This window comes from Melopsittacus undulatus, chromosome 5 (assembly GCF_012275295.1).
Source record: "Melopsittacus undulatus isolate bMelUnd1 chromosome 5, bMelUnd1.mat.Z, whole genome shotgun sequence".
Classification (NCBI taxonomy): domain Eukaryota; kingdom Metazoa; phylum Chordata; class Aves; order Psittaciformes; family Psittaculidae; genus Melopsittacus; species Melopsittacus undulatus.
In genome coordinates, this window is record NC_047531.1 from 34,094,464 (window position 1) to 34,117,447 (window position 22,984).

Below are 22,984 nucleotides of genomic sequence, written 5' to 3' on the forward strand. Positions count from 1 at the left end.
CACAAATCCTTGTGTATGTTGCAGTTGCACAGCCTGTTTTGGTCACTTACTCAATTGCTTCAGGCCCAGTAGAACTTTTGAGCACTTCTTAACTCCAATACATTAGATTTGCTACAGAATCACAGAATACAGAATCACAGAATCTACTTTACACAGCTACTTTACAGTTACATAAATAGAGAATCACAAGAAGGGCGGGCACCAAATCTGCAGTTTTCATAGAATAATAGAATGGTTAGGGTTGGAAGAGACTCTTAAAGATCATTTACTTCCAACTCCCTCATCTTTATACTGTCAAGGCCAGATCACTCGTTCTCATGCAACTGGGAGCAGTGGCACTTTTCTCATATAATAACCAGTAATAGAAATAGATACATCTTCCTTTTTGACATTAGCTAAAGTAGCTCACACAGCACAGCCCATGCATACCTTGATGTACTCTCAGTATACCATACCTTGTGTTCTTTACCTTTTGTTAAGACACACTCTGAACATTGACTTTTGTCAGATTAAGAGACAGGGAATTTCTAGTTTTTCCTCCATTGAAGGAGAATTATCAGTGTTTCCTGCAGTTTTCTTATCATTATCTGAAAACCTGCTCTTCAAATACTTCTGTACTTTGGGGAATAGATCAAAGCTTACTTTAGCTGCTGATGTCTAAGGGTTTTGCCTTAAGGGGAGCAAAAATTTTATATTGTGACTGGTCTTCCCTGTAATGCAGCATTACCCAAAATCCATATTATTTTTATTCTTTAGCAAAGAACTGTGTTTCCTTAAATAATAAACCTTAATGACAACGATGCTCATGTGAGCATTTTCAAAAGACCTCCTATGTGCCCAAGCTGTCAACTTCCAAAGCTAAAACAACAGCTTCAGTACTGCATATGCAAATACCTGTGCTTAACTTGAAATCACTGAGAATAATTCCAACCACGGAGAGAAGCAGGACTAGTATGTGTTAGCAGACACAGTCCAAACACTGAATGATGGTGGTTGTTTTCTTTATGATGGAAAAAAAACAACAGCCAAATTTTCCTGGGAGAAAGTTAGGGGCCACACTTACCTGTAAGAGAAGCAGAAAAGGAGCAGCTTATTCTTTTGCTGCTGATTTTCTTTCCTGCCTGTGGAAATGCATCTAACACTGGAAGACGTAATTGCAATGTAATGTAATTGAGACACTGGAAGATGTAAAGAATGATAGCCATTAACGGTTTTATTGCAAGGCAAAGAATCAAACTTTGGCCAAATAGTAAAGGTTTGTAATTTCCTGTCTTAACATTAGAGTTTCATCTACCAACTCTTACAAATGTTTTCTAGCTTTTTCTGTTATATATTCACTTACAAATTGTTATAAGGAATTTTAAGCAAGGAGGGAGATAATATGGATTAGCATTTCATAAATTGTCCTATGTAAGCTGGTCTACATTTTTGTCCAGTATTTGCTGAGCATTCCAGCAGAAATGTATTTAGGAACAGCAGACTCTGTTATTGTGCACCAGTATTGTTGTTACTCTGCACGGTAACTACATGGATGCAGTGGTGTAAACTATATGAACTCCTAAGCATCCTCCACACCATGTTTTACTTTGCAGAAATATAAATTATTATGAACAGGCTGTTAGCTCCCAGTCGCTTGTTTTCACAGTACATATGTAGTCTGTGTGTGAACACATCCCAGAACACTTCCAGCCATTTGAATCCTGAAGGGCTGGATTTTACCTCATACCTCTTACTTTAAGTACAGACTTCCTCAGCTAACAGCCCTTCTGGTTTCTAAGGGCCTGAAAAGAGGAGAAGCAGGGAGAGCTCAGGAAGCAAATCACTTCTGGAAATATTTCTGAGCAACTGCAGAAGAGCTTGTGTGCTTCTTCCTGAGACTCATCATTACTTGTCTGACCTTGCTAAATCCTTACAGAGAAAATGACAGATTTCAGCTTAATTAGCTTTTTGTCTCTCTGAGTGCACACAAAACAGTGCTGTGTTTAAGCTCTTACTGAGAGAGCGGTGGCAGAAAGAAGCCGAAGGGTTTATTTTTCTTTCCCTCTGACACCCGCCTCTGCTAACGAACCTGGATAATCAGCCAGCCTGTGCAGAGGACCTCTTCTCCTGCAGGAGCTGAAAGTGCTTTACCAGCTGGATGCAGAGCCAGATCTGGGACACGCTGGCAGAATTCCCACTTACTTCTATGGGACCAAGATTGATCCTACATGAGACATTATCAAATGCAGCCACCTGTGGGGAGGGAGTGGGGGAATACAGCAGCTGTTTAGCAGTGCATGGTAACACAGAAACAAGAGTTCAGGCTCGGAAATGAAGAATACCATATCCAATTGCAACTGCAGGTGGAATTTAGGTGAGCAGAAGGCTATTGCAGCAGTTGGGATTTGGCATCAGCTTTCAGGCCAGCAGTACCCTGGGACCTTTTCCAGCAAAGGGTCAGAAGCATCGTGGCTAAATGGACACAGCATGGGACTGGGAATCAGGCATCCTTGAGTGCACTAATGTGGATGTCCTTGGAAATAACATGCTGACTGTCTGTTAATAAAATAGCCTCCTTAACCTTTAATAAATCACTTGAAACACAGGGTGCTGAGCTGAAGGCTGGAAGACGGGATAGACCAGTCAGCCTATTTATTTTCCTGCCTAAAAGCTTTATTTTTTTTTTTCTCTAAAATATCCCTCTCCCCATAACTGTGGACAGGGACAGGATTTTAAAAATGAACAACCCTTCCTTCTGTGCAATTATCCCCATCCTGAAAACACTCTGAGGGATGGTAGGCAGTCACACTCCTTTAGAGCCAAAGTTGCTCCTCAGACAATCCAAGATGGATGGCTGATTAATTTGGCTTGAGGGTAACTGTAAACCACAATGTCAGTGCAGTCTTTGAGGGCAATAGTAGCTGCTAATCATCTAGAAATGCATGCGTTAAAAAGCCATTATTGAATTTAAATTAATAAGCATAGAGTTGCCTATTGTGTATTGCTTTGTGTGTATTAATCACTGTGAGGCCCATGGCTTCTCTGAGTTGTTTCTGTAGACCGACTCTCTTGGCCTTAGACTTGTCCTCAATGCAGGGATGAATCTCGGAGTCCTCACTCAGATAAGACTTCTGAAATAAGGCACTTCGGATTCCTGAAACTTGCATTAATATCTTTTTCACTTTCATGACATGCTGTAGACCTTGTTCCTCTGAAAACTCATATTTTACTCTGTAGTTTGACATGAATTTAAAAAAGAAGCAAAATCTCAGAATGTGAAGTTTATTGTAGTATGCACAAAATATACATTTGTTTCAGTTACCTTTGCATATAAGATTAGAAGATTTAATAAAACAGCAGGCATGGCAAACACATAGCTTATTTAAGCTATATTTCACTTATATCAACTCAATAAGCTGCACTATTTACATATAGATACTCTTATTGAAATGTTTCAGTATTATTACTCTCTATATAGTTATTCTACATGTGAAAATCAGTCTCCCTCACAAAGTCAGGCTAAATAACATGTCAACCCAAGTACCACGTTGACCTAAGTACCACTCATGCCTTACAAATCAAAAAAGAAGGTATACATGGCATACAATTCCTATGCTGAGCTTCTGAAAGAGTAATGATTTAGGAAAAAATATAGCCTTTACTGGTCAAATATGAGGTATAACTCATAAAACTTGCAGTCCATTTACATTGTTCCCATTTTTCCAATGTTTTTGCAGAGACATTAAAGTGCAGATATTAAAAAGTATTTTAAGAAAAAAAATCTTTTCTTAGTGAAAAACATTGTAAGTAAAATATTTTAAATGAAAATGACAGCATTTTTAAATAAATAATTTCAGAATACGAAAATAAATTTAGAAATTTACATTCTGTGAAATTCTGTTAATTCATTTTTATTTCAATGTTTCTGGCAACTACAGATAACAGACCTGATAACAGATTAGATTTTGTGGATTGACAAAATTTCAGAAATTAAAAAATATACCTTCTCTAAATCTTCCCTCAGTCTCATTTTTGACCACAGATATGGCACAATGGTCTTTATACTCTCAGCATAGCCATTTAAGCGATGACTTTGCTTCTTGCAATTATACTATGTTCATTTCTGCCCAAGCCTTCTGTTACTCTTACTGCTTCGTCATATGTTGCACCAGCAGAAAGCATCTGGCTTTGGGCATACTTTCTTTTAGTAGGAGAAATAACATGAAAAAAGAAAAAGAGTAGAACATAAAAAGCAAACCAAACACACACACACATATGCACACACACAAAAACAACAAAAACCCCCTCAAACTGAAACAAAACACCAAAACAACCCCTTGAAAAGAACCTACTCCAGCCTCCCTCTCAAAAAAACCCACTCTCCCTGCCCCAAAACCCACAGCCAAGCACTTCTATACCATAAGAGGAAGGGAACAGAATATGAAACACCACCAAAACTCAAAAGTGTCTGGGATCCTTACAAATATCACAACCATCTATGGCTGGACAAATTATTTCCTTGGCTTGCTCTGTTTGAAACTATTAACCAACAGTCCATATCAATAAAAAAAAAAATCACCTGGAAATGTTCTGGGTTTTTTTTGGTTTTTTTTTTTTTTTGCATCACATGGAAAATCTTATGCTTTAAAGCACAAAAGACTTTGATTTTAAATTGGAGAATTATACACAGCAACTGCATAAGTAAAAAGAGAAAGGAGAGCTTTAAACTACAGTCCCCAAAATTTCCTTTGTAAATGAAAACTCCATCTGGTCTCCAATTTACCTCACAGTGTTTGTTTTGCATCTGCAACTGAGCGCAAAAGCTAATGCTTAGGAAAGTCATCATCTGAAGGCAAGATACTATGACTTTGTAAAGATGTTTTTATGTTGCGGAAACACCAAATCACAAAGTATTCTCCCATATAAAACTGGGGTTACCTGATGCAGCAGGAAGTCTCAAAGGCAGGAGACAATGGGTTTAACTGGTGGAAGAAAAGAACAGGCAAGTAAAACTCAGTCTTGCTACAGCTGTCAGGACAGATGTTTCAGCTACACATTGACAAGTGATAAAATCAGGATTACAATTTGTTATGTATCCTTACCTGACCAAAAAAGGAAAACAAATACTGGTGTTTCTGACACATTTTAGGATAACCGCTATTTTGATATGTAGAAACAAGATCTTACAAATCCACCTTGTAGAATTTATAATTAAACTCTTTTCCCATGCCTTTGTTTTTTGTTACTATAATGAACTTATTTTACAAACCTTGAAATCTGGATTACAACTGCCAAGAATGTCACACTTCAGCTAATGACAGAAGCCTTGTTCAGGGTAATATTAGCAACACTGTTGTAAAATATTATAATGGAGACCATTTAAAGTTTATAAAATGTAACAGAATATATTAGAGAGGCATGTGGGCTTAATTTTCCATTCATGCAGATGTAATTCCTTAAACCTCCAGATCTCATCTATAACTGTGTGCAAGAAGAACCAGGCCAATATACTCTACAGAACAACACATAGCTTTAGGTGTTTGAGAACCAGACTATAAATAGATTATAATCTATTTAGACTACAATTCAGTTCCAGAAGGGTTTTAATCTCTGCTGTCAGGGGAAGCTGAGCTGAACCTTGACTTTTGACATCACATTTGGCTTTTGCGAGTTAACCTCTGTTACAAAATGAACAGAAAATAAAACATTTGTATATGCACTCCTATACTCAGATGCTCATATGACAAAACATTAACAAGCTCAATTTCCATTAGTCATTATAAATATTGAGACATTATTATGAGACAGGCTCATGAAATGAATAATGAGCAAAACCAACAATTCATTATCTAAAATGTTAAATGTAGATCAATACCCAACATCGTTAGATTAAAGGGTTCATGGCATTTGAACTGTTGGGATTTTCTAATCTCAAAAGTATATGAACCCAAGGAAATCTGTTGCATTTACCTAATTATTTCAGCATGAGTGGCATAAGAGCCAGGTCCAAAATCTACTTATGAACTGGAAAGTATTCAGATACTTAGATAGCTCAAACAATGTAATTTTAACTTCTGGGAGAGAAAAGTATTTGCTTATGGCATGAACACCCATTCACACCTGTTGGAACAGTTTCCAGTAACGGAACTAGTTTATCACAATATGTGTTAATACTTTATTCCTTTTTCTGTTAATCCCATTTTCTGTTTTAACTGACTGCAAGAACGTTACAAAGTTTAGGGCCCTGTTGAGCTTTAAAGCTTAAGTCAGTTTTCAGCATGTTTATAACTACAGTTCACATTGTGCTGGTTATTCTAAGAATCCGTTTGAAGCCACTTCAGTCCAGCACTGACCTTTTGATTGTGTAGGGTCAATGGCAAGATTTTGTTGAAGGAAAATATAATGTATTAATAATTGGACTCCTGGTTGAATGCATATGTAAATAAATATCTATGTTGTATCATATGCACTAAGGGATCTGTTTAAAACTTACAGTTATTAAGCTGGAGGCAACTTTTTTCCACTCTGGACCAAAACTTCGTTTAACTCCATTTTTATGGAGCTCTTGAAGGAGGTAAGGCTTGGTTTCATTTTAACTATGAGCCTGTTGTGGCTCATAGCACAGCTCACAGCAGTGCCGTTGAACCCCGAATTATTGATTTGAAATTTAAGTAGTCTTAGAATTGAGCCTTTAAATTATACAGATGGAAATCTTTGAAAAGAGGGGGATCCTCTCCTGTTCTATTTTCTAGCCCAGCTCATCCTCCCAACCCCTCTCTGGGACTGCAGGTTGTGGAAGGACCCACTGCTCCTCCTCCTCCTACTCCTGTGTTTGCACTGCTGAGTCCTGCCTAACTAAACCATGCCTTAGCTCCTGTAGTGATCTCTGACCTGTAGTTCTCATTCCATTATCTCCAAGGTCCCCTGGCCTCCTTACATGTGTATACCTGCTGTGCATGAGGAGTAGTGCTAGCCCTGCTAGCTATATCAAAACACAGATTTTTATCTATGTGATATTATTAAATATGCTCCCTGGAGTGGCATGAAACCAATACAGCACACTGGTTTGGAGGATATTGAGTTTATTTCCCATGATGGAAGAGGCCTTATATCTCACTTGGGGGTTTATGCTACCACTGTACCCAAGAGTGATGAGGTCATTTCTTTAAGAAGAATCTCATTGCAACAACATTTGAAATAAATGAAATGAAAGTTGTTTTTAAGGGTAATAATATTTTAATTCAACCACTTAAATCTGATGCTCCCAGGACTGAGACCCCTAGTCATCCCAGAATTCTACTAAAGTCAGTCAGTTGGGTTCATTTGTAGAATACATACCCCTAGTCATATCTTAACATTGGTCAAATTATTTCGTTTTCATGGAGGAGAATAAAATACAGCAGAAGAAATTGATTTGCTTTTTATGAAGTAGGCAAAGGTGATGAGAGTTGTGTGAAATGCAATAATTGCAGTACTGTATTAACACTGGGGAGAAGAGGAGGTCCTTTGTCAGTGCATGTGAGTGAGGACCACCTTTTAGCCCATAGCCTAAGTGTGGTTCCACTCATTTACTTAATGTCCAGGTCGGAAAAATGGGACTTTGTGGGCTGATAAAAATCTAATAAGGAGTAATTAGGTAGGTTCCATATGGTGTCAGCATAACCTTCCAGCCAAGAGTATTGAATATCCCTGTCACAGGGTGCTTTATATGTAGTAGTTTAATACCCCCCCATACCTCCTTTAAGTAGTCTTAATTGGCCTTAAAATCAAGGTACCCAAAATGACGAGACTCTTGTGAAATGCCTGGCCTACATTATTTTGCAGTACAAATGCCAAAAAGTCATCTGCTTATTCTTGAAGTACTGTATGACTGGTTAATGTCTGCAGCATCACTCTTTCTGATGATTAAAGGTCCTGTGCTGAGAAACTCCCTCCCCCCCAGACCTATTTTATAATAGTTAGCACTCAGTGCTTTACACTATCAAAGCATTGTACGCATGCTATCTAATATCTCCTAATTAACTCATACATCTTCTATTAAAAAAAAGCATCTAAAATTAATGACATATGGTATGGCTGGCTTTTATACAACACATGCAAACTCAGCTTTCAGGTTTTACAAGAAACGTGGGTAAGCCAAGATTCCTTTCTGAATCTGACAAACACTTTGCCATATCTGACTTTCAACAGAGAGGAAATGAACAACGACATAAACTGGACCTACGCAATTATAGACCAGGGACTGAATGCACACACAAACACTAGCAAGGGTGAGGGCAAATCTACAACTTTCAGAGCCAACATTTTTGGTTCCTTAATGAGGTGCACACCAATTACTCGGGTTTCCCACAGACTTTGCTCTCAAGATCTGTAGAATGCATGAGAAACAAGTAAAGCCTGTCGTTTTGGTATCCATCAAAGCTCTCTTCCATGTGAGGAAGTGGCTAATTTGTCATTTCACACTCAAAAAGGCGTGAAAGGCAAAACGAGGGAGGTTAGATGGAAGAGGGGAAAAGGGGGCTGTGACTCATGAGAAGAGACAGTAGGACTGATTTTGAGCTTGTGTTTGTTGCGGCATATCAGGAATAAAATCAATGAAATGACACTGATGTAAAATAGATAAGAATGAGGCCAGTGTTGCCTGTTTGTATGGAAAAAATTACACTGTTAAAACTAAAATATGAACCAAGGAACAAGGAACTCTTTACAAATGAAATTGTAGTATATAGTAAATTTCTAACTTACAGGTTTTATTTACACATGGACACCTTCTGTTTTATTTAATTATAATAAAAGTATTAATCCCAACAATGCAAATTTTCAACTTAAAAATACATAAGACCTTTGAGAGAAAATCCCAAAGAATACACACATCTGAGGAATGTCAGCTCTGTGTCAAGAGCACTGGTCTCAGCCACTAAATATTTTCCCTCATCGTCTTTTGTTTTAGCTTTGTTGTTGTCTTTTATTTTCCTTTTCCTCTGCATAAAACAAAGCTAGCAAAGGGCCAAAGAAAAAGACAGAGTCACACCTTTGGAGATACAGGAGAGGTGCAGGCAGGAATCCTGTTATTTGCTAATAGGATTTATGCATATACCTCCCACGGACCACTTAGGAAATTTACTACCAAGCATCTTGGTGGCAGTTTCAATTAAAGTCAACATTTCATTTCAGCAGATGGATGGCAAACTGGAGGCTACTCAAACTCTAATGAGTGATGCTCAATAATTCCCCTCTCTTAAACTACAATTATGCTTTCTCCTTTTTTATGGAGAGAATGAATGCTGTCCCTAAGCCAATACTTAATTTGATTTTTTGCTGTGCCTCTCTGTGCTAGCAAACCCACCCATGTGCCTGTATACAAGCCCAATGGGTAAATTAGAGGGTATTTTTGCAGATCTGTCACACATTTCTACCATGCTTCTTATTCAGAAAGATGCCAAAGAACTAGAAATACATCTGCACTCTCCTGAAATGTAGCCACCTCTGGGGTGGAATGTGGCAGCAAATATCAACATGGGAACACAGACACTAAACCCTATGTTAAAATTATGCAGAAAGTACAGAACACAGCTCACGTAGCTTCAGGATACCCAGAAATTACCTAAAAGTGTACATCTTTTCTTTTTAATGAACGCATTTGAAATTATTGCCTGGTGTGTGGTACTCCAATAAGGAACATCTCATTTGATATCAAATCCCCTTGTACAGTCTCATACAGATTAATAGTGATGGTGAATTATCTGATTTCAATAAGAAGCAGTACTAATTCATAGGCAAGATGCACAAAACGAAAACACAGTATTTGTTTTTCTCTATGGAAAATGTCCCTTCTTTAAATAGCATTTACAAACTACGTAGATGGTGGCCTGGCTGGCTCATGGTGCCTTCGGTTTCGCTTTTTTTTCATCTCCTGCACATGCTTCCATTTGGCACCACCTTTGTTCCGCTGCCGCCGCTTCTCTCGGTGCCACATCTGTTCACAGTATTCATCCAGGCTAAAGCTGGGGCTGCTGACAAGCTGGATGTAGTCCTTGTACCTCAGCCGGGACTCTGTCAGCAAATCCCTAACCCGGCCCTCCTCATCCTCAGTTTTCTGAGTGCTTTCCATTTGCCCATTCTCAATGATGTTGAGATTCAGCTTCACAATGGTATGGACAAAGGTGTGCTCCTGAGCTTTGCAGAAATAGGCTCCTGCATCCCTTCTTTGCAAGCTGCGGATCAGCAACCCATGCTCTGTTTTGATGATCCTTTCATCAGCCTTCAGCTGTGGGGTTCGACAAAAGAAGAATGTGATAGGTGAGTTTCATCAGCAAAACCAGAGCATGACACATGCTGTATAGCTGAAAGGACAGTAACACCACACTACAAAGCAGTAAGTTTACATTCTCCAAGGAGTGATAGCAATTTAGTGCTATAAATACCATTAATTTTTTAACTGTTTTTCTTGAGGTACCCATAATGCACCCAATATACCACTGTGCTTGTATACACCAGGAGTGCTGAGCCCATATCGCATTGAAAATAAATATTACTACTGATTTTTAAAGTGAAATGCTGTGATTCCGATCTTTTTCAACTGTTTTTTTTTTTTTTCAAAAGGAAGTTGACCCTGGCTTTGACTCACTGAGATGCGATTAAAAAAATCCAGTGAGGTTAGACAACTACAGCTGAGTACAATTCTTTTATTGTTAAGATCTGTGAAAATGAACTTAGAGAGAAAAAAAAAGGAATATAAGAGCAAAGAAAAGAATGAGACTGCAAGAGCTGAAGTCTGTCAGCATGGAGCTGTAATTTTGGTTATGAATAAGGTGCACCTTCGAGTACTAACACCATCAGGTAAGTTGAATAACTGGTGATCTGAAAATCATTTCCAAAATACATGTCACAAAAAAGCATGCCCCACCCCCCCTCCCCCAACAAAACTGAACAAAACAGGATGGGGCACAAGGCACCCAATTATTTTTGCAGCTGGGAAATGTAGCAGGTAAGTGACTTGCTAAAGACCATATAAAGATTAGTAGCAGAGATGGAAGCAGAAAACAAGCCCCCTAACTCCCAGTGTCCAACAGCAGAATTTCCTTTGAAAATGATCCTGGTCTAGCCCAGAGCTGTCACCTCTGGCACGCTATCTTCTGCTGCCGCACAGAGGCTGCAGAACACAATGGCACTGGAGGGCCCCCAGTGCTGCTTCAGCAGCCCGCGGCAGAGCCAGCCTCAGCACTGCTGGTGCCATTGTTAGAACACAGGAAAACATCAGCACGAGGCTGAGTAGTGGGTGTAAGAAGTGGGGAGTGAGTGGGAGCAGAGAGAACCAACACAGAATCTGGAAGATTTCCCAGAGTGTGCATCTGACCCTTCAGCAAACTTCAGAGGGTGAAGATCAGGGAGGCATGAAGATGACTAAATTAGATTTATTCACAGTGGGTAAGCTACTCACTGCTTCTTTATGTAAAAAATCTGTACATCATTCCCTCTTCTACTCCATGGGAAAAAGTGGATACTTACATACGATTCTCCATCTGTTGTGATTCTGATACTTTATCACAATAGGGTCTCTTGGAGCAAAGAGACAGATAACAAGACCTTCCAGGGCTTTTAGTTTTACTGTTTTCTAAGTTTCTATAATAATGACTTTGGAAGGGTTAAATAATCTGAGAGACCATTTTGAGATCACCATTAAAAAACAATACACATATATATATATATAATGCATGCACACTTAGGCAGTAAAGCTGTATGTGCTTTGTCTCCAGTAATAAATTAGGTAGGTAGGTAGGTAGATATAGATAGATAGGTACATACATACATACATGCATGCATTAGATATGTGGATGGTTGGAAATAGGCCTCTGTGCTATCACCGATCTGACTGCAACAGAAACAAGAAACCAGCTGCTATAAAATCCTGGTCAGAACATGGCTCTGGCTGACTGATTCTGTGGCCAAGTATTTTTTGGCTCCTGTCACCAGCTGATGGTGTTGGTTTAACCCTGAGCTTTAATTTCATTGTTTGTAAACTGTATATAAACATGCTTACTTGGCACCAGCAGGGTGAAATCATACTAATTTAAGGAAATTCCTGGAAAATCGATTGTCCTGACAACAGGTGCTACAGAGCACAAGCTACTTTTGATTTACTACACTGAGTTTAAACTATAGAAATCATGGTCAAGCCACAAACACGTGCACACAAGGTAGCAGGGAGATAGACTAGAAAAGACCACTTTTCTATCACCAGAACCTGCAGCATGGGGCAGTAATCCTCAGTTTTATCAGCTAGTGACACTTCATTCCAAGTAATGTACCTTGCTTACAATAAAAGCAGGAGCATAAAACTTATAAATGAATGCACAAATAAGTAGCTGTGGGCAGAGCTATGTCTGAGGAAGGTCTTTCCTTGTAGTGTTGGATTCTGCAGAGAGAAGCAAGAGCAGGCTCCAGGCAAGAGGGCTAAGAGGCTTGGCAAAGAAGCCTCTCCTCTGCCCAAGTTTCATGCAACATGAAGACCCAGGTTTTAAAAACTTAGGGAAAAGGACGGGAAGAAACAGCTAAATTCCAGGCTTTTGGGTTTCATAAGGCACTATGCAAAGACCAAATTCCCATATTGTTTGAGAAAAAACAGGATGGGTCTCTTTGAGCTCAGAGCTTGATGTAATTGCTGCAGTAGCATCTGCCTATCAGTGGCTCTGCCAATATTGTAGTCTAGAGCATCTTGACAGCTGTGCACCTCCCACACTTGGAAGATCTCCAGCTGGCTGTTTTGGCTGGCTGAGTGCCAGTCCAAGGAGCCCTCACCAGGGCTTTGCCTATTTTCAGTGAAAGGAAGGCAGAATAATGGCAGATCTAGACTTGAAAAGATCACTGGACCCCCAAGTCCAGCACCCCGCTACTCATACCTATTTACCATTTGAGTATCAGCCATCACTTTCAAGTTGTAAATACTATTTTTAATGGAGCAGCATTCTTACAGTATGTCCTGTTTTAACCTTGGATATTGATTTACACTGACTGTCACCTCTTCCTTCTCTGTGCCATCATCATTCATTCCTTTCTTATCCTCTGGCAGGATGAAATTATGGCTCCGATTTCACACGCATTGAGCAACATTTCATTACTGTTTCCCCTCCCTTACTTCTCTTTTTGGTATCCTGTTTATGTTGTTTTACCCATAGGTTCAGAACTCTTCCTGTCTTTCCTCTCTACTTTTTTCCCACACAGGGCTCTGGAGTTTCATAAACACCTGGCATTTCATTACTTGGTAGTAGATCTTTAACCTTTCACTTGAATGCTTAATGTGCTCCTTGGTTCCTGACCTATAGATGTAAAACATATTTTATTAAATTTTGAGGAGAGTGAAAAGATTAGTTAGATAAAAGACATCATTTTGCTTTGGTCAACTGTGGATTCATCGTTGTGTCCATGTAACCAGTCCCCCGACTGTGTCATAATCAATAACTCTCCTAAAATATTTGTAAATAAGATTTAATAATTCAGAAGCACAAAGGCTTTAATTCATTTAACTCAAAAAGCTTGTTGATGTGCTTAAATTTGGGTGTACAATAAAACGTTAACATGAGAGACATAGTTTTGTTCAATAGAAAACAAATTATAAACCACAATAATGAAGCAATTGATTACCATTAACTTTCTTAGTGGAGTGGGAGCAGATTTTTTACAGTGTTTTATCAACAAATTGTGCTTTCCATCCTTCATGATAAGTTTGCCTAAAGTTACATTACCTGAATTATGGCACATGCCATAGATACTGGCAATATTTGACAAAGGGTAAAGCTCTCCATGTAAATCAAACACTTGGTTTTCACAAACAGAATTTAACAATGAAGGAGACACAGGCATTGCCAGTAATGGTGGCAAATCTTTAAACAATCAGTAAGTTGGAAAACAACCAAGGATTTGAAAGTGCTGTGGCACCAGGTTAGGTCAATGCCTTTTGTCCTTTGCTAATGATGTGTTTAGATAGCTCCCTCTTTACAAATAATTCACATGTCAACTCTTTCACAGTTAAAACACTGCACCTGTCTGGGAGACCAAAGTTGTTTCAAAGCCTGCCTTCCCTCATTAATCAACATGTGAAAAAATGTTAAGAGGTAAAGCTGGACTAATCATAGGTTAGCTGCAATTCCTGAACAAATTGAGAGGGGGAGAAAAGAAAATGAGGAACATTTGCCGAGAATTCACATTCGTCTTTGTTTTTCTACTGTTTTCTTCTTTATCATTTCACTACAAATAAAGAACACTCTGGGTTGGGTTTGTTGTTTTTTTTTTTTTTTTGCATTATTGTTATGTATAATTTTGTTTCTCTTAGAGTGGAAAAATAGTCATCAAACACCAACACAGATGTAGACTTAGTTTCTTTTTTCTTTTTCTTCCCACAGAAAAAATGAAGAACATGTTGTTGGTACAATGTCATTATAGAAATGCATGATTCCTATTACTTTCAAGATGAAGTTAACTTCTTATTCTGAGACTAAATTTTAAACTTCTGCCTCCCCAGTATATCCAAATCAAAGCAGAAACGTTGTGAGCTATATCCAAGTTCAGAGTTCTTTTATTTTTCCCTAGGAAAAACTGTCATAAATATTAGTCTTACTTAAGAATATCAAGGCATTAGGGGAAAAAAAAACCAACGAGTAATATAGTAAAACAGAGGAGTGAAAGCATGAGAGCTGTTAAGTAGTCCCTGAGCTGCAGAATGAATCTCTTCTTATTTTTCTCACTCTCAATCTCTCCCTGACCTAAGGATTTAAACACCATGCTACATTCCCCTAACAAAAGGTACTGGAAACTCAGTCCTTGGTGTCATTCAACTCAGATTTCAGGACTGGCACTGAATCTCTGACCTTTACTCACAAGATGCTGCTGACCAGATGTTTGTAACAAGGAAAGCTACCATCATGATACAAAAACCTTCAGCCACAAAAGAAGATGGAAACTTATGTCTTGGATAAACTGAAATATGTCTTCACAGTCTGGCTAATATGTGGAATGGAAACAATATGTCTTTGCTTCCATGGGGTAGCTAGGTCACAGTCTTTTGCCAGGCAAGGTGTCCTGTCCAAGAATGGGTCAAACTCTTGTACCTACCAAGCCATCAGATGCTCTCATGGGTCCATCTGAAAAACCCATCTCAGGGCTGGTGCAGGAATATAGAAAGGATGAGAACCATCAAGAAGTATGTCCTCCTGCCTTTTGGTGGATTTATTTTCATACCCAGGTATGAAGAGAGCAGGAAGGAGAGAGTTAAAATTGATCTGCACCTATTCTGTCACTTCAGACCATATGGTTTGCTCCGATCCCTGCAAGGAGAGGTGGCAGCTTGACAGACCTGGAGCTGCAGGAGATTTGGGGTAAAGTACAGCCTAAAGCAGGAGGGGGCTAATACTTTGCAGAGCCATGGGACACCAAAATTAATGGCTTTGTTGGGAGCCATGCATTTGCTTTTTGCAGTCCTGACACCTATTATATACATAGTATAACACACAGGAATTTCTTTAAGAAATAAATATCTGTTTTAAGCTTCAGAAAACATCAGTAGTTTAACATTATGAACAGATGATGTCCCACTTTTTTTTATGAACTCCGGGCACTGTAATGCACTCCCTCATCTCAGCAACTAACCCTGCAAGCACAGGAACAAACGTGATCAACTGCGTGAGCAACACTAAACACAAAAGCACTAAATAGTTGACTCCTGACCTTAAAACAGCCCCAAACTACAGGCAAAGGTACTCCCACTGGCAGCAAAATGACCTGGTGACAGCTCCTGTACCACAGGAGATCCTGTCCCTCCCCACAGGTTGCTTTGCCTGGAAGTCACATCCTGAACCATGACCCTAAGGGTGAAATGTCAGGGACATCCTGCTGGGCCAAATGCTTCCCATCTAGTCTGGATTTTGCCCTTTTCCTTCCTTCAGGAAGGTGTAGTGAATGTCTGGGACAGTGCAAAGCCATCTAGTTGTAAAGCCAGGTTTAAAGACTTGCTGAGACATTACAGTTCCAGCCCTGGAACTAAAAGTCCGTAACCTAAGTTCCAGGTGCATGGAGTAATTTGCAAAGCATGGTATCGTCATCACAATAAGTTACACTACTAAGACATGCGCTAAAATAACATACAGTGTTATTTGAGAAACCTGCTTCAGGAAGGGAGAGAAAGAGCAGAAAATATAATTGCAATGGGAAAAGTTATGGTAATGCATTGGCTGAGCAAAGATCGAGATGTATGTTAAATATGACCACACTGTTTCTGTCACATATGGTATTTCTGTCAAACTGAAGTACTTTAAAAAGAAAGTCAATCGCTCTGCTGATCTTTGGATTTTCAAGGAAGACCTCCAATTAGGCTCTAATACCGATGATTAATTTTCACTGATAAGTTAAATTAGAAAACCTGAAAAACCTCAATTTCTGGAACCCCAGATTAACAAGGGATTAACATTTTAACCTGCAAATACCCTTATTCAATGTAATATGAAGAATGATTGCTCCGGATCTCTACAGACCCGGTCATTTATTTAGGCAGCCATATATGAAACTAGGAATCTAACTTTAGGCACATGCATTTAAAATGTGACACTTTTAGACTAGTATCATAAATAAATAAAAAAAAAAAAACCAAACCAAAAAAGCTTCTTTGTTTGTTTTCCTCCTTCTAAAAATGCTAACTCCCACTATGTTGATTCAAGATGCGCAAGCTGAGTTTGCTAAGAAGGACTTCAAGTTCTTTGGGTCAAAATACTAGAAATTCAGTTACTGTAGGATTTTTTTTTGGCAGGAATAAACAAAACTAATAGCTATACACTGCCTTTAAGTCATCTGATCCTATAATCATCAATGTGTGCATATGCATTTATATAGGCTGTTATCTTCAAAGACTGCAAAAAAATATATAAAAATAAACTAACAAAACCACCCCAAGGAGTTGCAGAACATGTGCTCCAACTTCTACTTTATCAAAGCTAGATCACAGAAACGCTGCTATGGCTTTAGGGACAATATGTGGTAAAAAGCTATTTGCCTACTGTTAGCATTCATAATGTAGAAAATCTGTCTGCAGATTTCGCCTTCTAATTTTCTTCTAAATTTGCCTCAAAGGTTAATCTAGCCTTTTAGCAAAGCTTTACTTTTCTCATACAAACAGATGTCAGACTGTTTACACAGAGCAAGCCCAGTAAACATTGCTGTGGAAGCCTGCTAATGTGCAAGGATGTATGCTGCATGCTTGCTGGAGCTTCAAATGCCATCCCACAGATGCATTCCCTTACTCTCTGTGTGCACATCCTTGGTGCATTGGGCAGCCCTGGGAGTACTGGACATCACCATGCTATCATCTGGACCAGAATAGCAGGGGCCAGGTCACTGCCAGAGTGAACATTTTGGAAAAGCATGGCAAAATTTAATATAGCCTTAACTTATGCTATGCTATATAGGTTAGCCTGCCCTAATTTTGTTCACAAGTTGGTTTGACCTGCAGTTTGTTCTACAATCAAATAAGAAAGATAGCTTGAGCTTGGCTTCCTGACCTTCGGAGGCTTGTCTGAACCTGTGATTTATGAGAAAATCAACTTTTTCCCCCTAAATTGACAGAGATAAAATTCAAAAGCAGCCTTTCAAAACAGGCTGTCAAATCTTGAAAATGCAACTTATTATGGTACAGAAATATAACATTCTTCACAGGGAAATGACTGCTCTATACAAAGTTTGTAGCTCTTTTTGAGAAGCTCAGGCACATGTCTTAGCTCCTATTCATTATTTTAAACAATGATTTCGAGTCTTCCCAAAACATAACTTCTTGTTCAGAAAAAAGAACACCCTCCCCCCCCCAAAAAAAAAATCCAAACCAAAATAAAATCAAAAAACCCTGTTAACTATCTGTTTAAATTTACTTAAAAATGAGTCTTAAACACATGGTTAGAATTAAGCAAGTGCTTTCCCTGATCAAATACGTTAAGTGCATTTGCAAACTGCTGCCTTAGGGAAGTAGAGCACAGTCTTCTGCCCAGGACAGTTAAAGGTAAATCAATTAAAGCACAAACAATGAATGCCCACAGGTCTTTAAAGGCAGATACACTTCTAACTGGGTTTTCATTTCAACTACCTGCAGCTGTGAGTGTGCCTGGCCAGCTGATCAGAAGATCTCTTTTCTTTTTTCCAAGTATGGACTGTAATGGAGGTTAAAGGAGGTATCTCAAACCAGTAATCTCTTTTGGTGCTTACTCCATGTTGTGGGAAGCACTGTATCTATAAATTAATGATTTTTTTTATTCTCAGCAGAGGAAAGAATCTTTGCCAATCCAAAGCATGAGTAAGAGAAGGGGAGTAAAGTACCACAGTGTCATAGTCAATGTACAGCCTTGCGAGGTTTTTTGTCTTATCTGGTGGAAAATCAGAAGCGCCTTGTATCCCCTTACTCTGGCTTTCTGTGCCAAGACATTACTGGATTTGTAACTTTGGGACTTTTGCCATGAGTCACATCTCACCCAAAAGGGATACTCTGACGGGCACCTGCCCTGGCCTTCATCTCCCCAACCTTTAGAGAGTACATTTTCTGCATTCAGAAGGTCTATAGAATGAATTATCATTGAGAATGGAAGACCGGTTGGGTGTTTGATAGTTCCTGTCATTTAAACTAATGTTTGTCTCAGATGAACATTCAACAAAAAAGTGTATCTAACACCTGGGACCAGCTCATTTGAAAGGGCACTTCTTTTCCCTCCTCCTTTCCCATTGCCATGGCTGCCATCACAGCAGAACTTGGCCTCAGAGATAAAATCACTCATGTAAGAAAAAGGTTATGAAAAACTCCTGAGGTTTGAAAGTCACTCAAACCCAGTCCACATCAGTCCCAGCATGTTGACCTTTTGGGCAAATCAGAGGGCCCCTCTGTCACTATCTCTGTCACTAGAGAAGAGCCAGTAAGAAATTTTGCAGAGGGGTATGCAGAGACCTGGAGGTTTCTCCAGGGCATCTCCACCAGTGAGGACCCCAAACCTGGCTCCTGCAGGAATTAAGGGCCATCACGTTTCACCACTTTCTACTCCAGATGCAAGGTGAAAGTCTTTAACCTGACATGTCTGCATCAGCTCAGAGTGCCATCGGAGATAATTCTCAGAGTCCACCACCAAGGAAAAAAGCAAATAGTCTTTTACTGCACAGACCATTCCTTCTCTGGGGAGAGGTGAAGAGAAGCAGCAAGCAATACATGCAGTTCTTAACTACGCTGCTTAACATGATAAGGGAATGCAATCAGACACTAAACTGAGCAAAGATTTTTTAAAACAAAGGGCTTTGAAGGTACATTTAAAGACAGAAATAGCTGTGTTAGTGTTAATTACAGGACAAAAGGGATTTTTCTTTTCCATTACTTGCATTTTTTACCACTAATCAAAGCCCAGCTTCTTTTTTTTCTTCTTTCTTTTTTATTTTCAATAGAATGAGCATGTAAGTCAAAATAAATATTTAAATCTGCTTATGACACAGTGAAAATGGCTTCTCTCTTCCCCACTGCATGCCCCAAATGGTGATACCAGAATGCTATGTGATACTTAAGGTGAAGCAAGAAAAAGTAAAATATTGACTAATCCCAATAACTCCTGCCTTTCAATGCTCAGCTGAATTCTCTATAGAGGAAACTTGCCTTGATGACTATAACTTACCTCTTCTCGATGTTCTTCTCCAGAGCGCTGAATATACCACCTAATAGAGGCTTGCTGGGACTTAGGAATACATTCCAGAAAAGTTGAATTAAATTCAATGCCAAAAATCACCTTTTCATCAGCAGTTTCATGACTAATGCCTGGAAAGCAAACATGGTACAGGAGATTAACCCTGACCTGTCTTTTAAAGCAATGGGAAAATAGCCTGATTCGGAACAGATGCTATAAGAGTGGCTGAATTATAAAAAAAGCAAAAGGAAACTTAACTTTTAGCTTAAACTATAACTATGAAGGATTTAGAGGTGGTTGCTAACCTTCCTTTAGTGCAACTGGTTTTTAAGGAGGTCAATAAAATCCGTATCATGAGCTTGCTCTGTTTTAAAGTTGAGGTTTTCACCTTTGAGGAACTTAAAATCTGACCTGTGTTTTTCCCTTAAGTAATGCAACTATTAAATCTGAGCTAAAGCTGCTACATGTGAATTGTATGGTCTGGTTTGTTCATCCCAAACACTTTAAAGGAGTTACAGGGCTAAAGTAAACTCGAGTTTACCTTCCTTTAGTATAATTTGAAATGCTCTGTAGTATGTTTCAGACCAAACACTGAAGGAGCCATGGACAGATCTGGGCTCAATTCTTGGCCTTCTGCAAACTTAAGCAAGTAATTTCTAATCTCTGTATCTCCATTTCCCTTTTCAGCCTGTCTTATCTGTGTCTTATCAGCCTTACCATCAGACTAAAGCTGTTTCTTATACCCTTTCAATACCAGAAAGGAAGGTGAAAGCAGTGGCATCTCCTAAATCAAAAGCTAGCTCAACAACAAAATGAATACATTTTTGATAGCTTTTTCAATATAATAGGTATCTATATGAGATCTATAGAAATTCAAGCTCTCTGCATTAAATACTTTTCTTCTATTTCACTGTGCCACTGAGATTTCAGTACAGCCAAACAACTTCATGCAGGCAATGAAGTCTCTGGGAGGGAATCTCACACAGTGGAGCACTGAATTTAAATAGGTTTTGGAGCCATAATGTTATTAATTATCGTAAATGGCATAAATAAGCCCAGAGCCTGGAGTGGCACAGGTCAGCTTCACAGTTTTATGGCACACAGGAGTGATCCTGAGCTGGATAGAATTTCTCTTGGTGGTGCTACATCAGGGCAAAGGATTAATACCAATTTCTGTGTTAAGTCATTTTACATTTGTCTAGTAAAGACACCTCTTCCAGTATCTCTTTATCCTTCAAAAAAAATGTGACATTGTCAGCCTTTCTGCTAGGGTTTCTATAACCTTGAGCTTTGCACAGTCTCAGATATCACTGTTTGGAGAGCCATGCTAAGCAGCAAGCAAGTAAATTCTGGCCCTTGGGTTTTGTCATTGACTCTAATGGAAATGAGATTTTACCCTGACTTTTTAACTATGTCTGTAAGCACACATGTACAGTCAGAGCCCTTGGTACAGTGCAACAGACTTAAAGCTTTGATCCTGTGGTGAGCAGCTCCGGTTTCTGCACTGACTCATGCCGAGGTCTGCAGCAGGCACCCAGCATCACAGCAGCACAAAAATAACCAGAGATCAATGGGAAGCAGTGGCTTGTCCCGAATCAAATGTTCGGCACAGCAATACAATCAATACTGTTTTGACTGGGTTGTTCGCTTTAATAAGCAGCTAGAAGAGCCCCAGACAAACCCGAGCTTGGTTTTGAATGCTTTTCATTTATTTTATGCTGCCGCAGAGATTGCCGCGTAACCGCAGGATTTCATACTGACAGTGTTCACTGTAAGAGAAATGCTGCAGTTGCCAAAGGAGCAAGCCAGACCCTTTGGCATCTGAAAAGAGGGTGTGGGAAAATGAGGGGGAAGCTGACAGGGAACTGGGGGGTAGGCTCTTGTTAATAACAGGAGTATTTAAGTAGCTGCAGGGAGGGGAAGGGGCTGGTTTGGCAAGCTGCAGTCTGGCCTTGGGACTCATGTCAAGTGTATGCGGTGGGAGGGGAGAAGATGGCATGTTCCCCATTCATCCTTATGGGTTTCCTTGTGAGATTATCTCCCCAGTTTCTGGATGAAACATCACACGCATCCCATTAGCTACTTGTAGGGATGTGTGTGATGTTTTTGCATCAGGGGCACATCTTCCTCCCCTGGGTGAGTGCTGTGGAGGGTCTCCCATAAAGTATGAGAGGGTGCCATTCCACGTTGGCTGTCCTTTATCGTCCCAGCTCTGCAAATTTAAGTGCTGGAGGGGTATTGTATGTGAAGTGTGGGAAAGACAACTGCTTTAATGGTGTTACTCTGTGAAGCACAGCAAGTTTTCACATACATGCAGAGACCCTCATAGCAAACTTTGTTGTCAAAGCAACAAAAAAGAAGAAAGGTGCAAAGTACTCACTGTCTTCTACATCCCAGCACTGTGCAACAGGGTCTCCATATTTGACATCTTGCCTTCTGGCTCGCCTATGGGAAGAACATGCAAACTTGTAACACTTCAGGCATAATTGCTGGAATTCAACAACAAAATATAGAGGAGCTTAGCAGATGTGGACTTGCATGGCTCCCACCCTACTGCTGACAATTACAGTCTTAACTAAAACCAGCCTCACCCTCAAAGCAGCATGTGGCCTAGAGAGATTTGTACAACTGACATCAAGAGAAGGGCCTGCGATTTGGGAAAACCACTAGGAGGGGGAAGAGAAAAAGCAAGAGAAAAAAGTCTGCCTATAAAATAAGGTGTGTGCTATAGTGACAGAAAAATCATCTAAACCTGCTTTAGGAGCATGGTGCATGAATCTCCTGGTGGGGTGGATTGTCTTGGAAATCATAGAATCATAGAATAGTTAGGATTGGAAAGGACTTTAAGATCCTCAAGTCCAAGCCCCCCTGCCATGGAGAGGGCCACCTCACACTAAAATTTGGAAATAACTAAAAACATCCTTAATGATATAGGTCATTAAAAAGGTCTGAGGTTCAACAGGTGATATTCAAAACTGAGCTTAGAATCGGCCCAAGACAATACTGACTAGTAAACTAATCATTAGAATTAAGAGAGAAAAGCTTATGTTTTCATTATGTAACTAACAATTGGCAAATCTGATTATCTTTAATCTTTATGGACAGCAAAAACTCTTGAGAACGGTCTGAGATGGTCTGCTCCCTTCCACAACTAACTTGCCTTCTCATCTCTGGGTATGTTACTGAAACTTACTGTGATTTAGTGTAATTTCAGAATAAGAGCTTAAAAAAAAACAAACAAACTCTTCATCAGGATGATTGCTTTTATCTTGCATTTATCTCTCAAGAGCTACAAACCTAAGTTTGTATTTTAATTTTTT

General features: G+C 39.3%; 1 protein-coding gene across 2 annotated transcripts in view; it reads right to left on the minus strand.

Moving 5' to 3' along the window:
* Positions 1 to 4,572: 4,572 nt before the first annotated feature.
* SEMA3D (semaphorin 3D) overlaps positions 4,573 to 22,984 on the minus strand; it is a 139,733-nt gene continuing 121,321 nt past the window's right edge. For both annotated transcript variants that reach the window (XM_005148376.3, XM_031048311.2), the window contains exons 16-18: positions 22,045 to 22,109; positions 19,656 to 19,795; positions 4,573 to 10,246 (exon numbers count right to left, since the gene is read on the minus strand). In XM_005148376.3, coding sequence (XP_005148433.1) covers positions 9,833 to 10,246; positions 19,656 to 19,795; positions 22,045 to 22,109 — 619 coding nt within the window. In that variant the 3' untranslated portion in view covers positions 4,573 to 9,832. The remainder of the gene's footprint in view (positions 10,247 to 19,655; positions 19,796 to 22,044; positions 22,110 to 22,984) is intronic.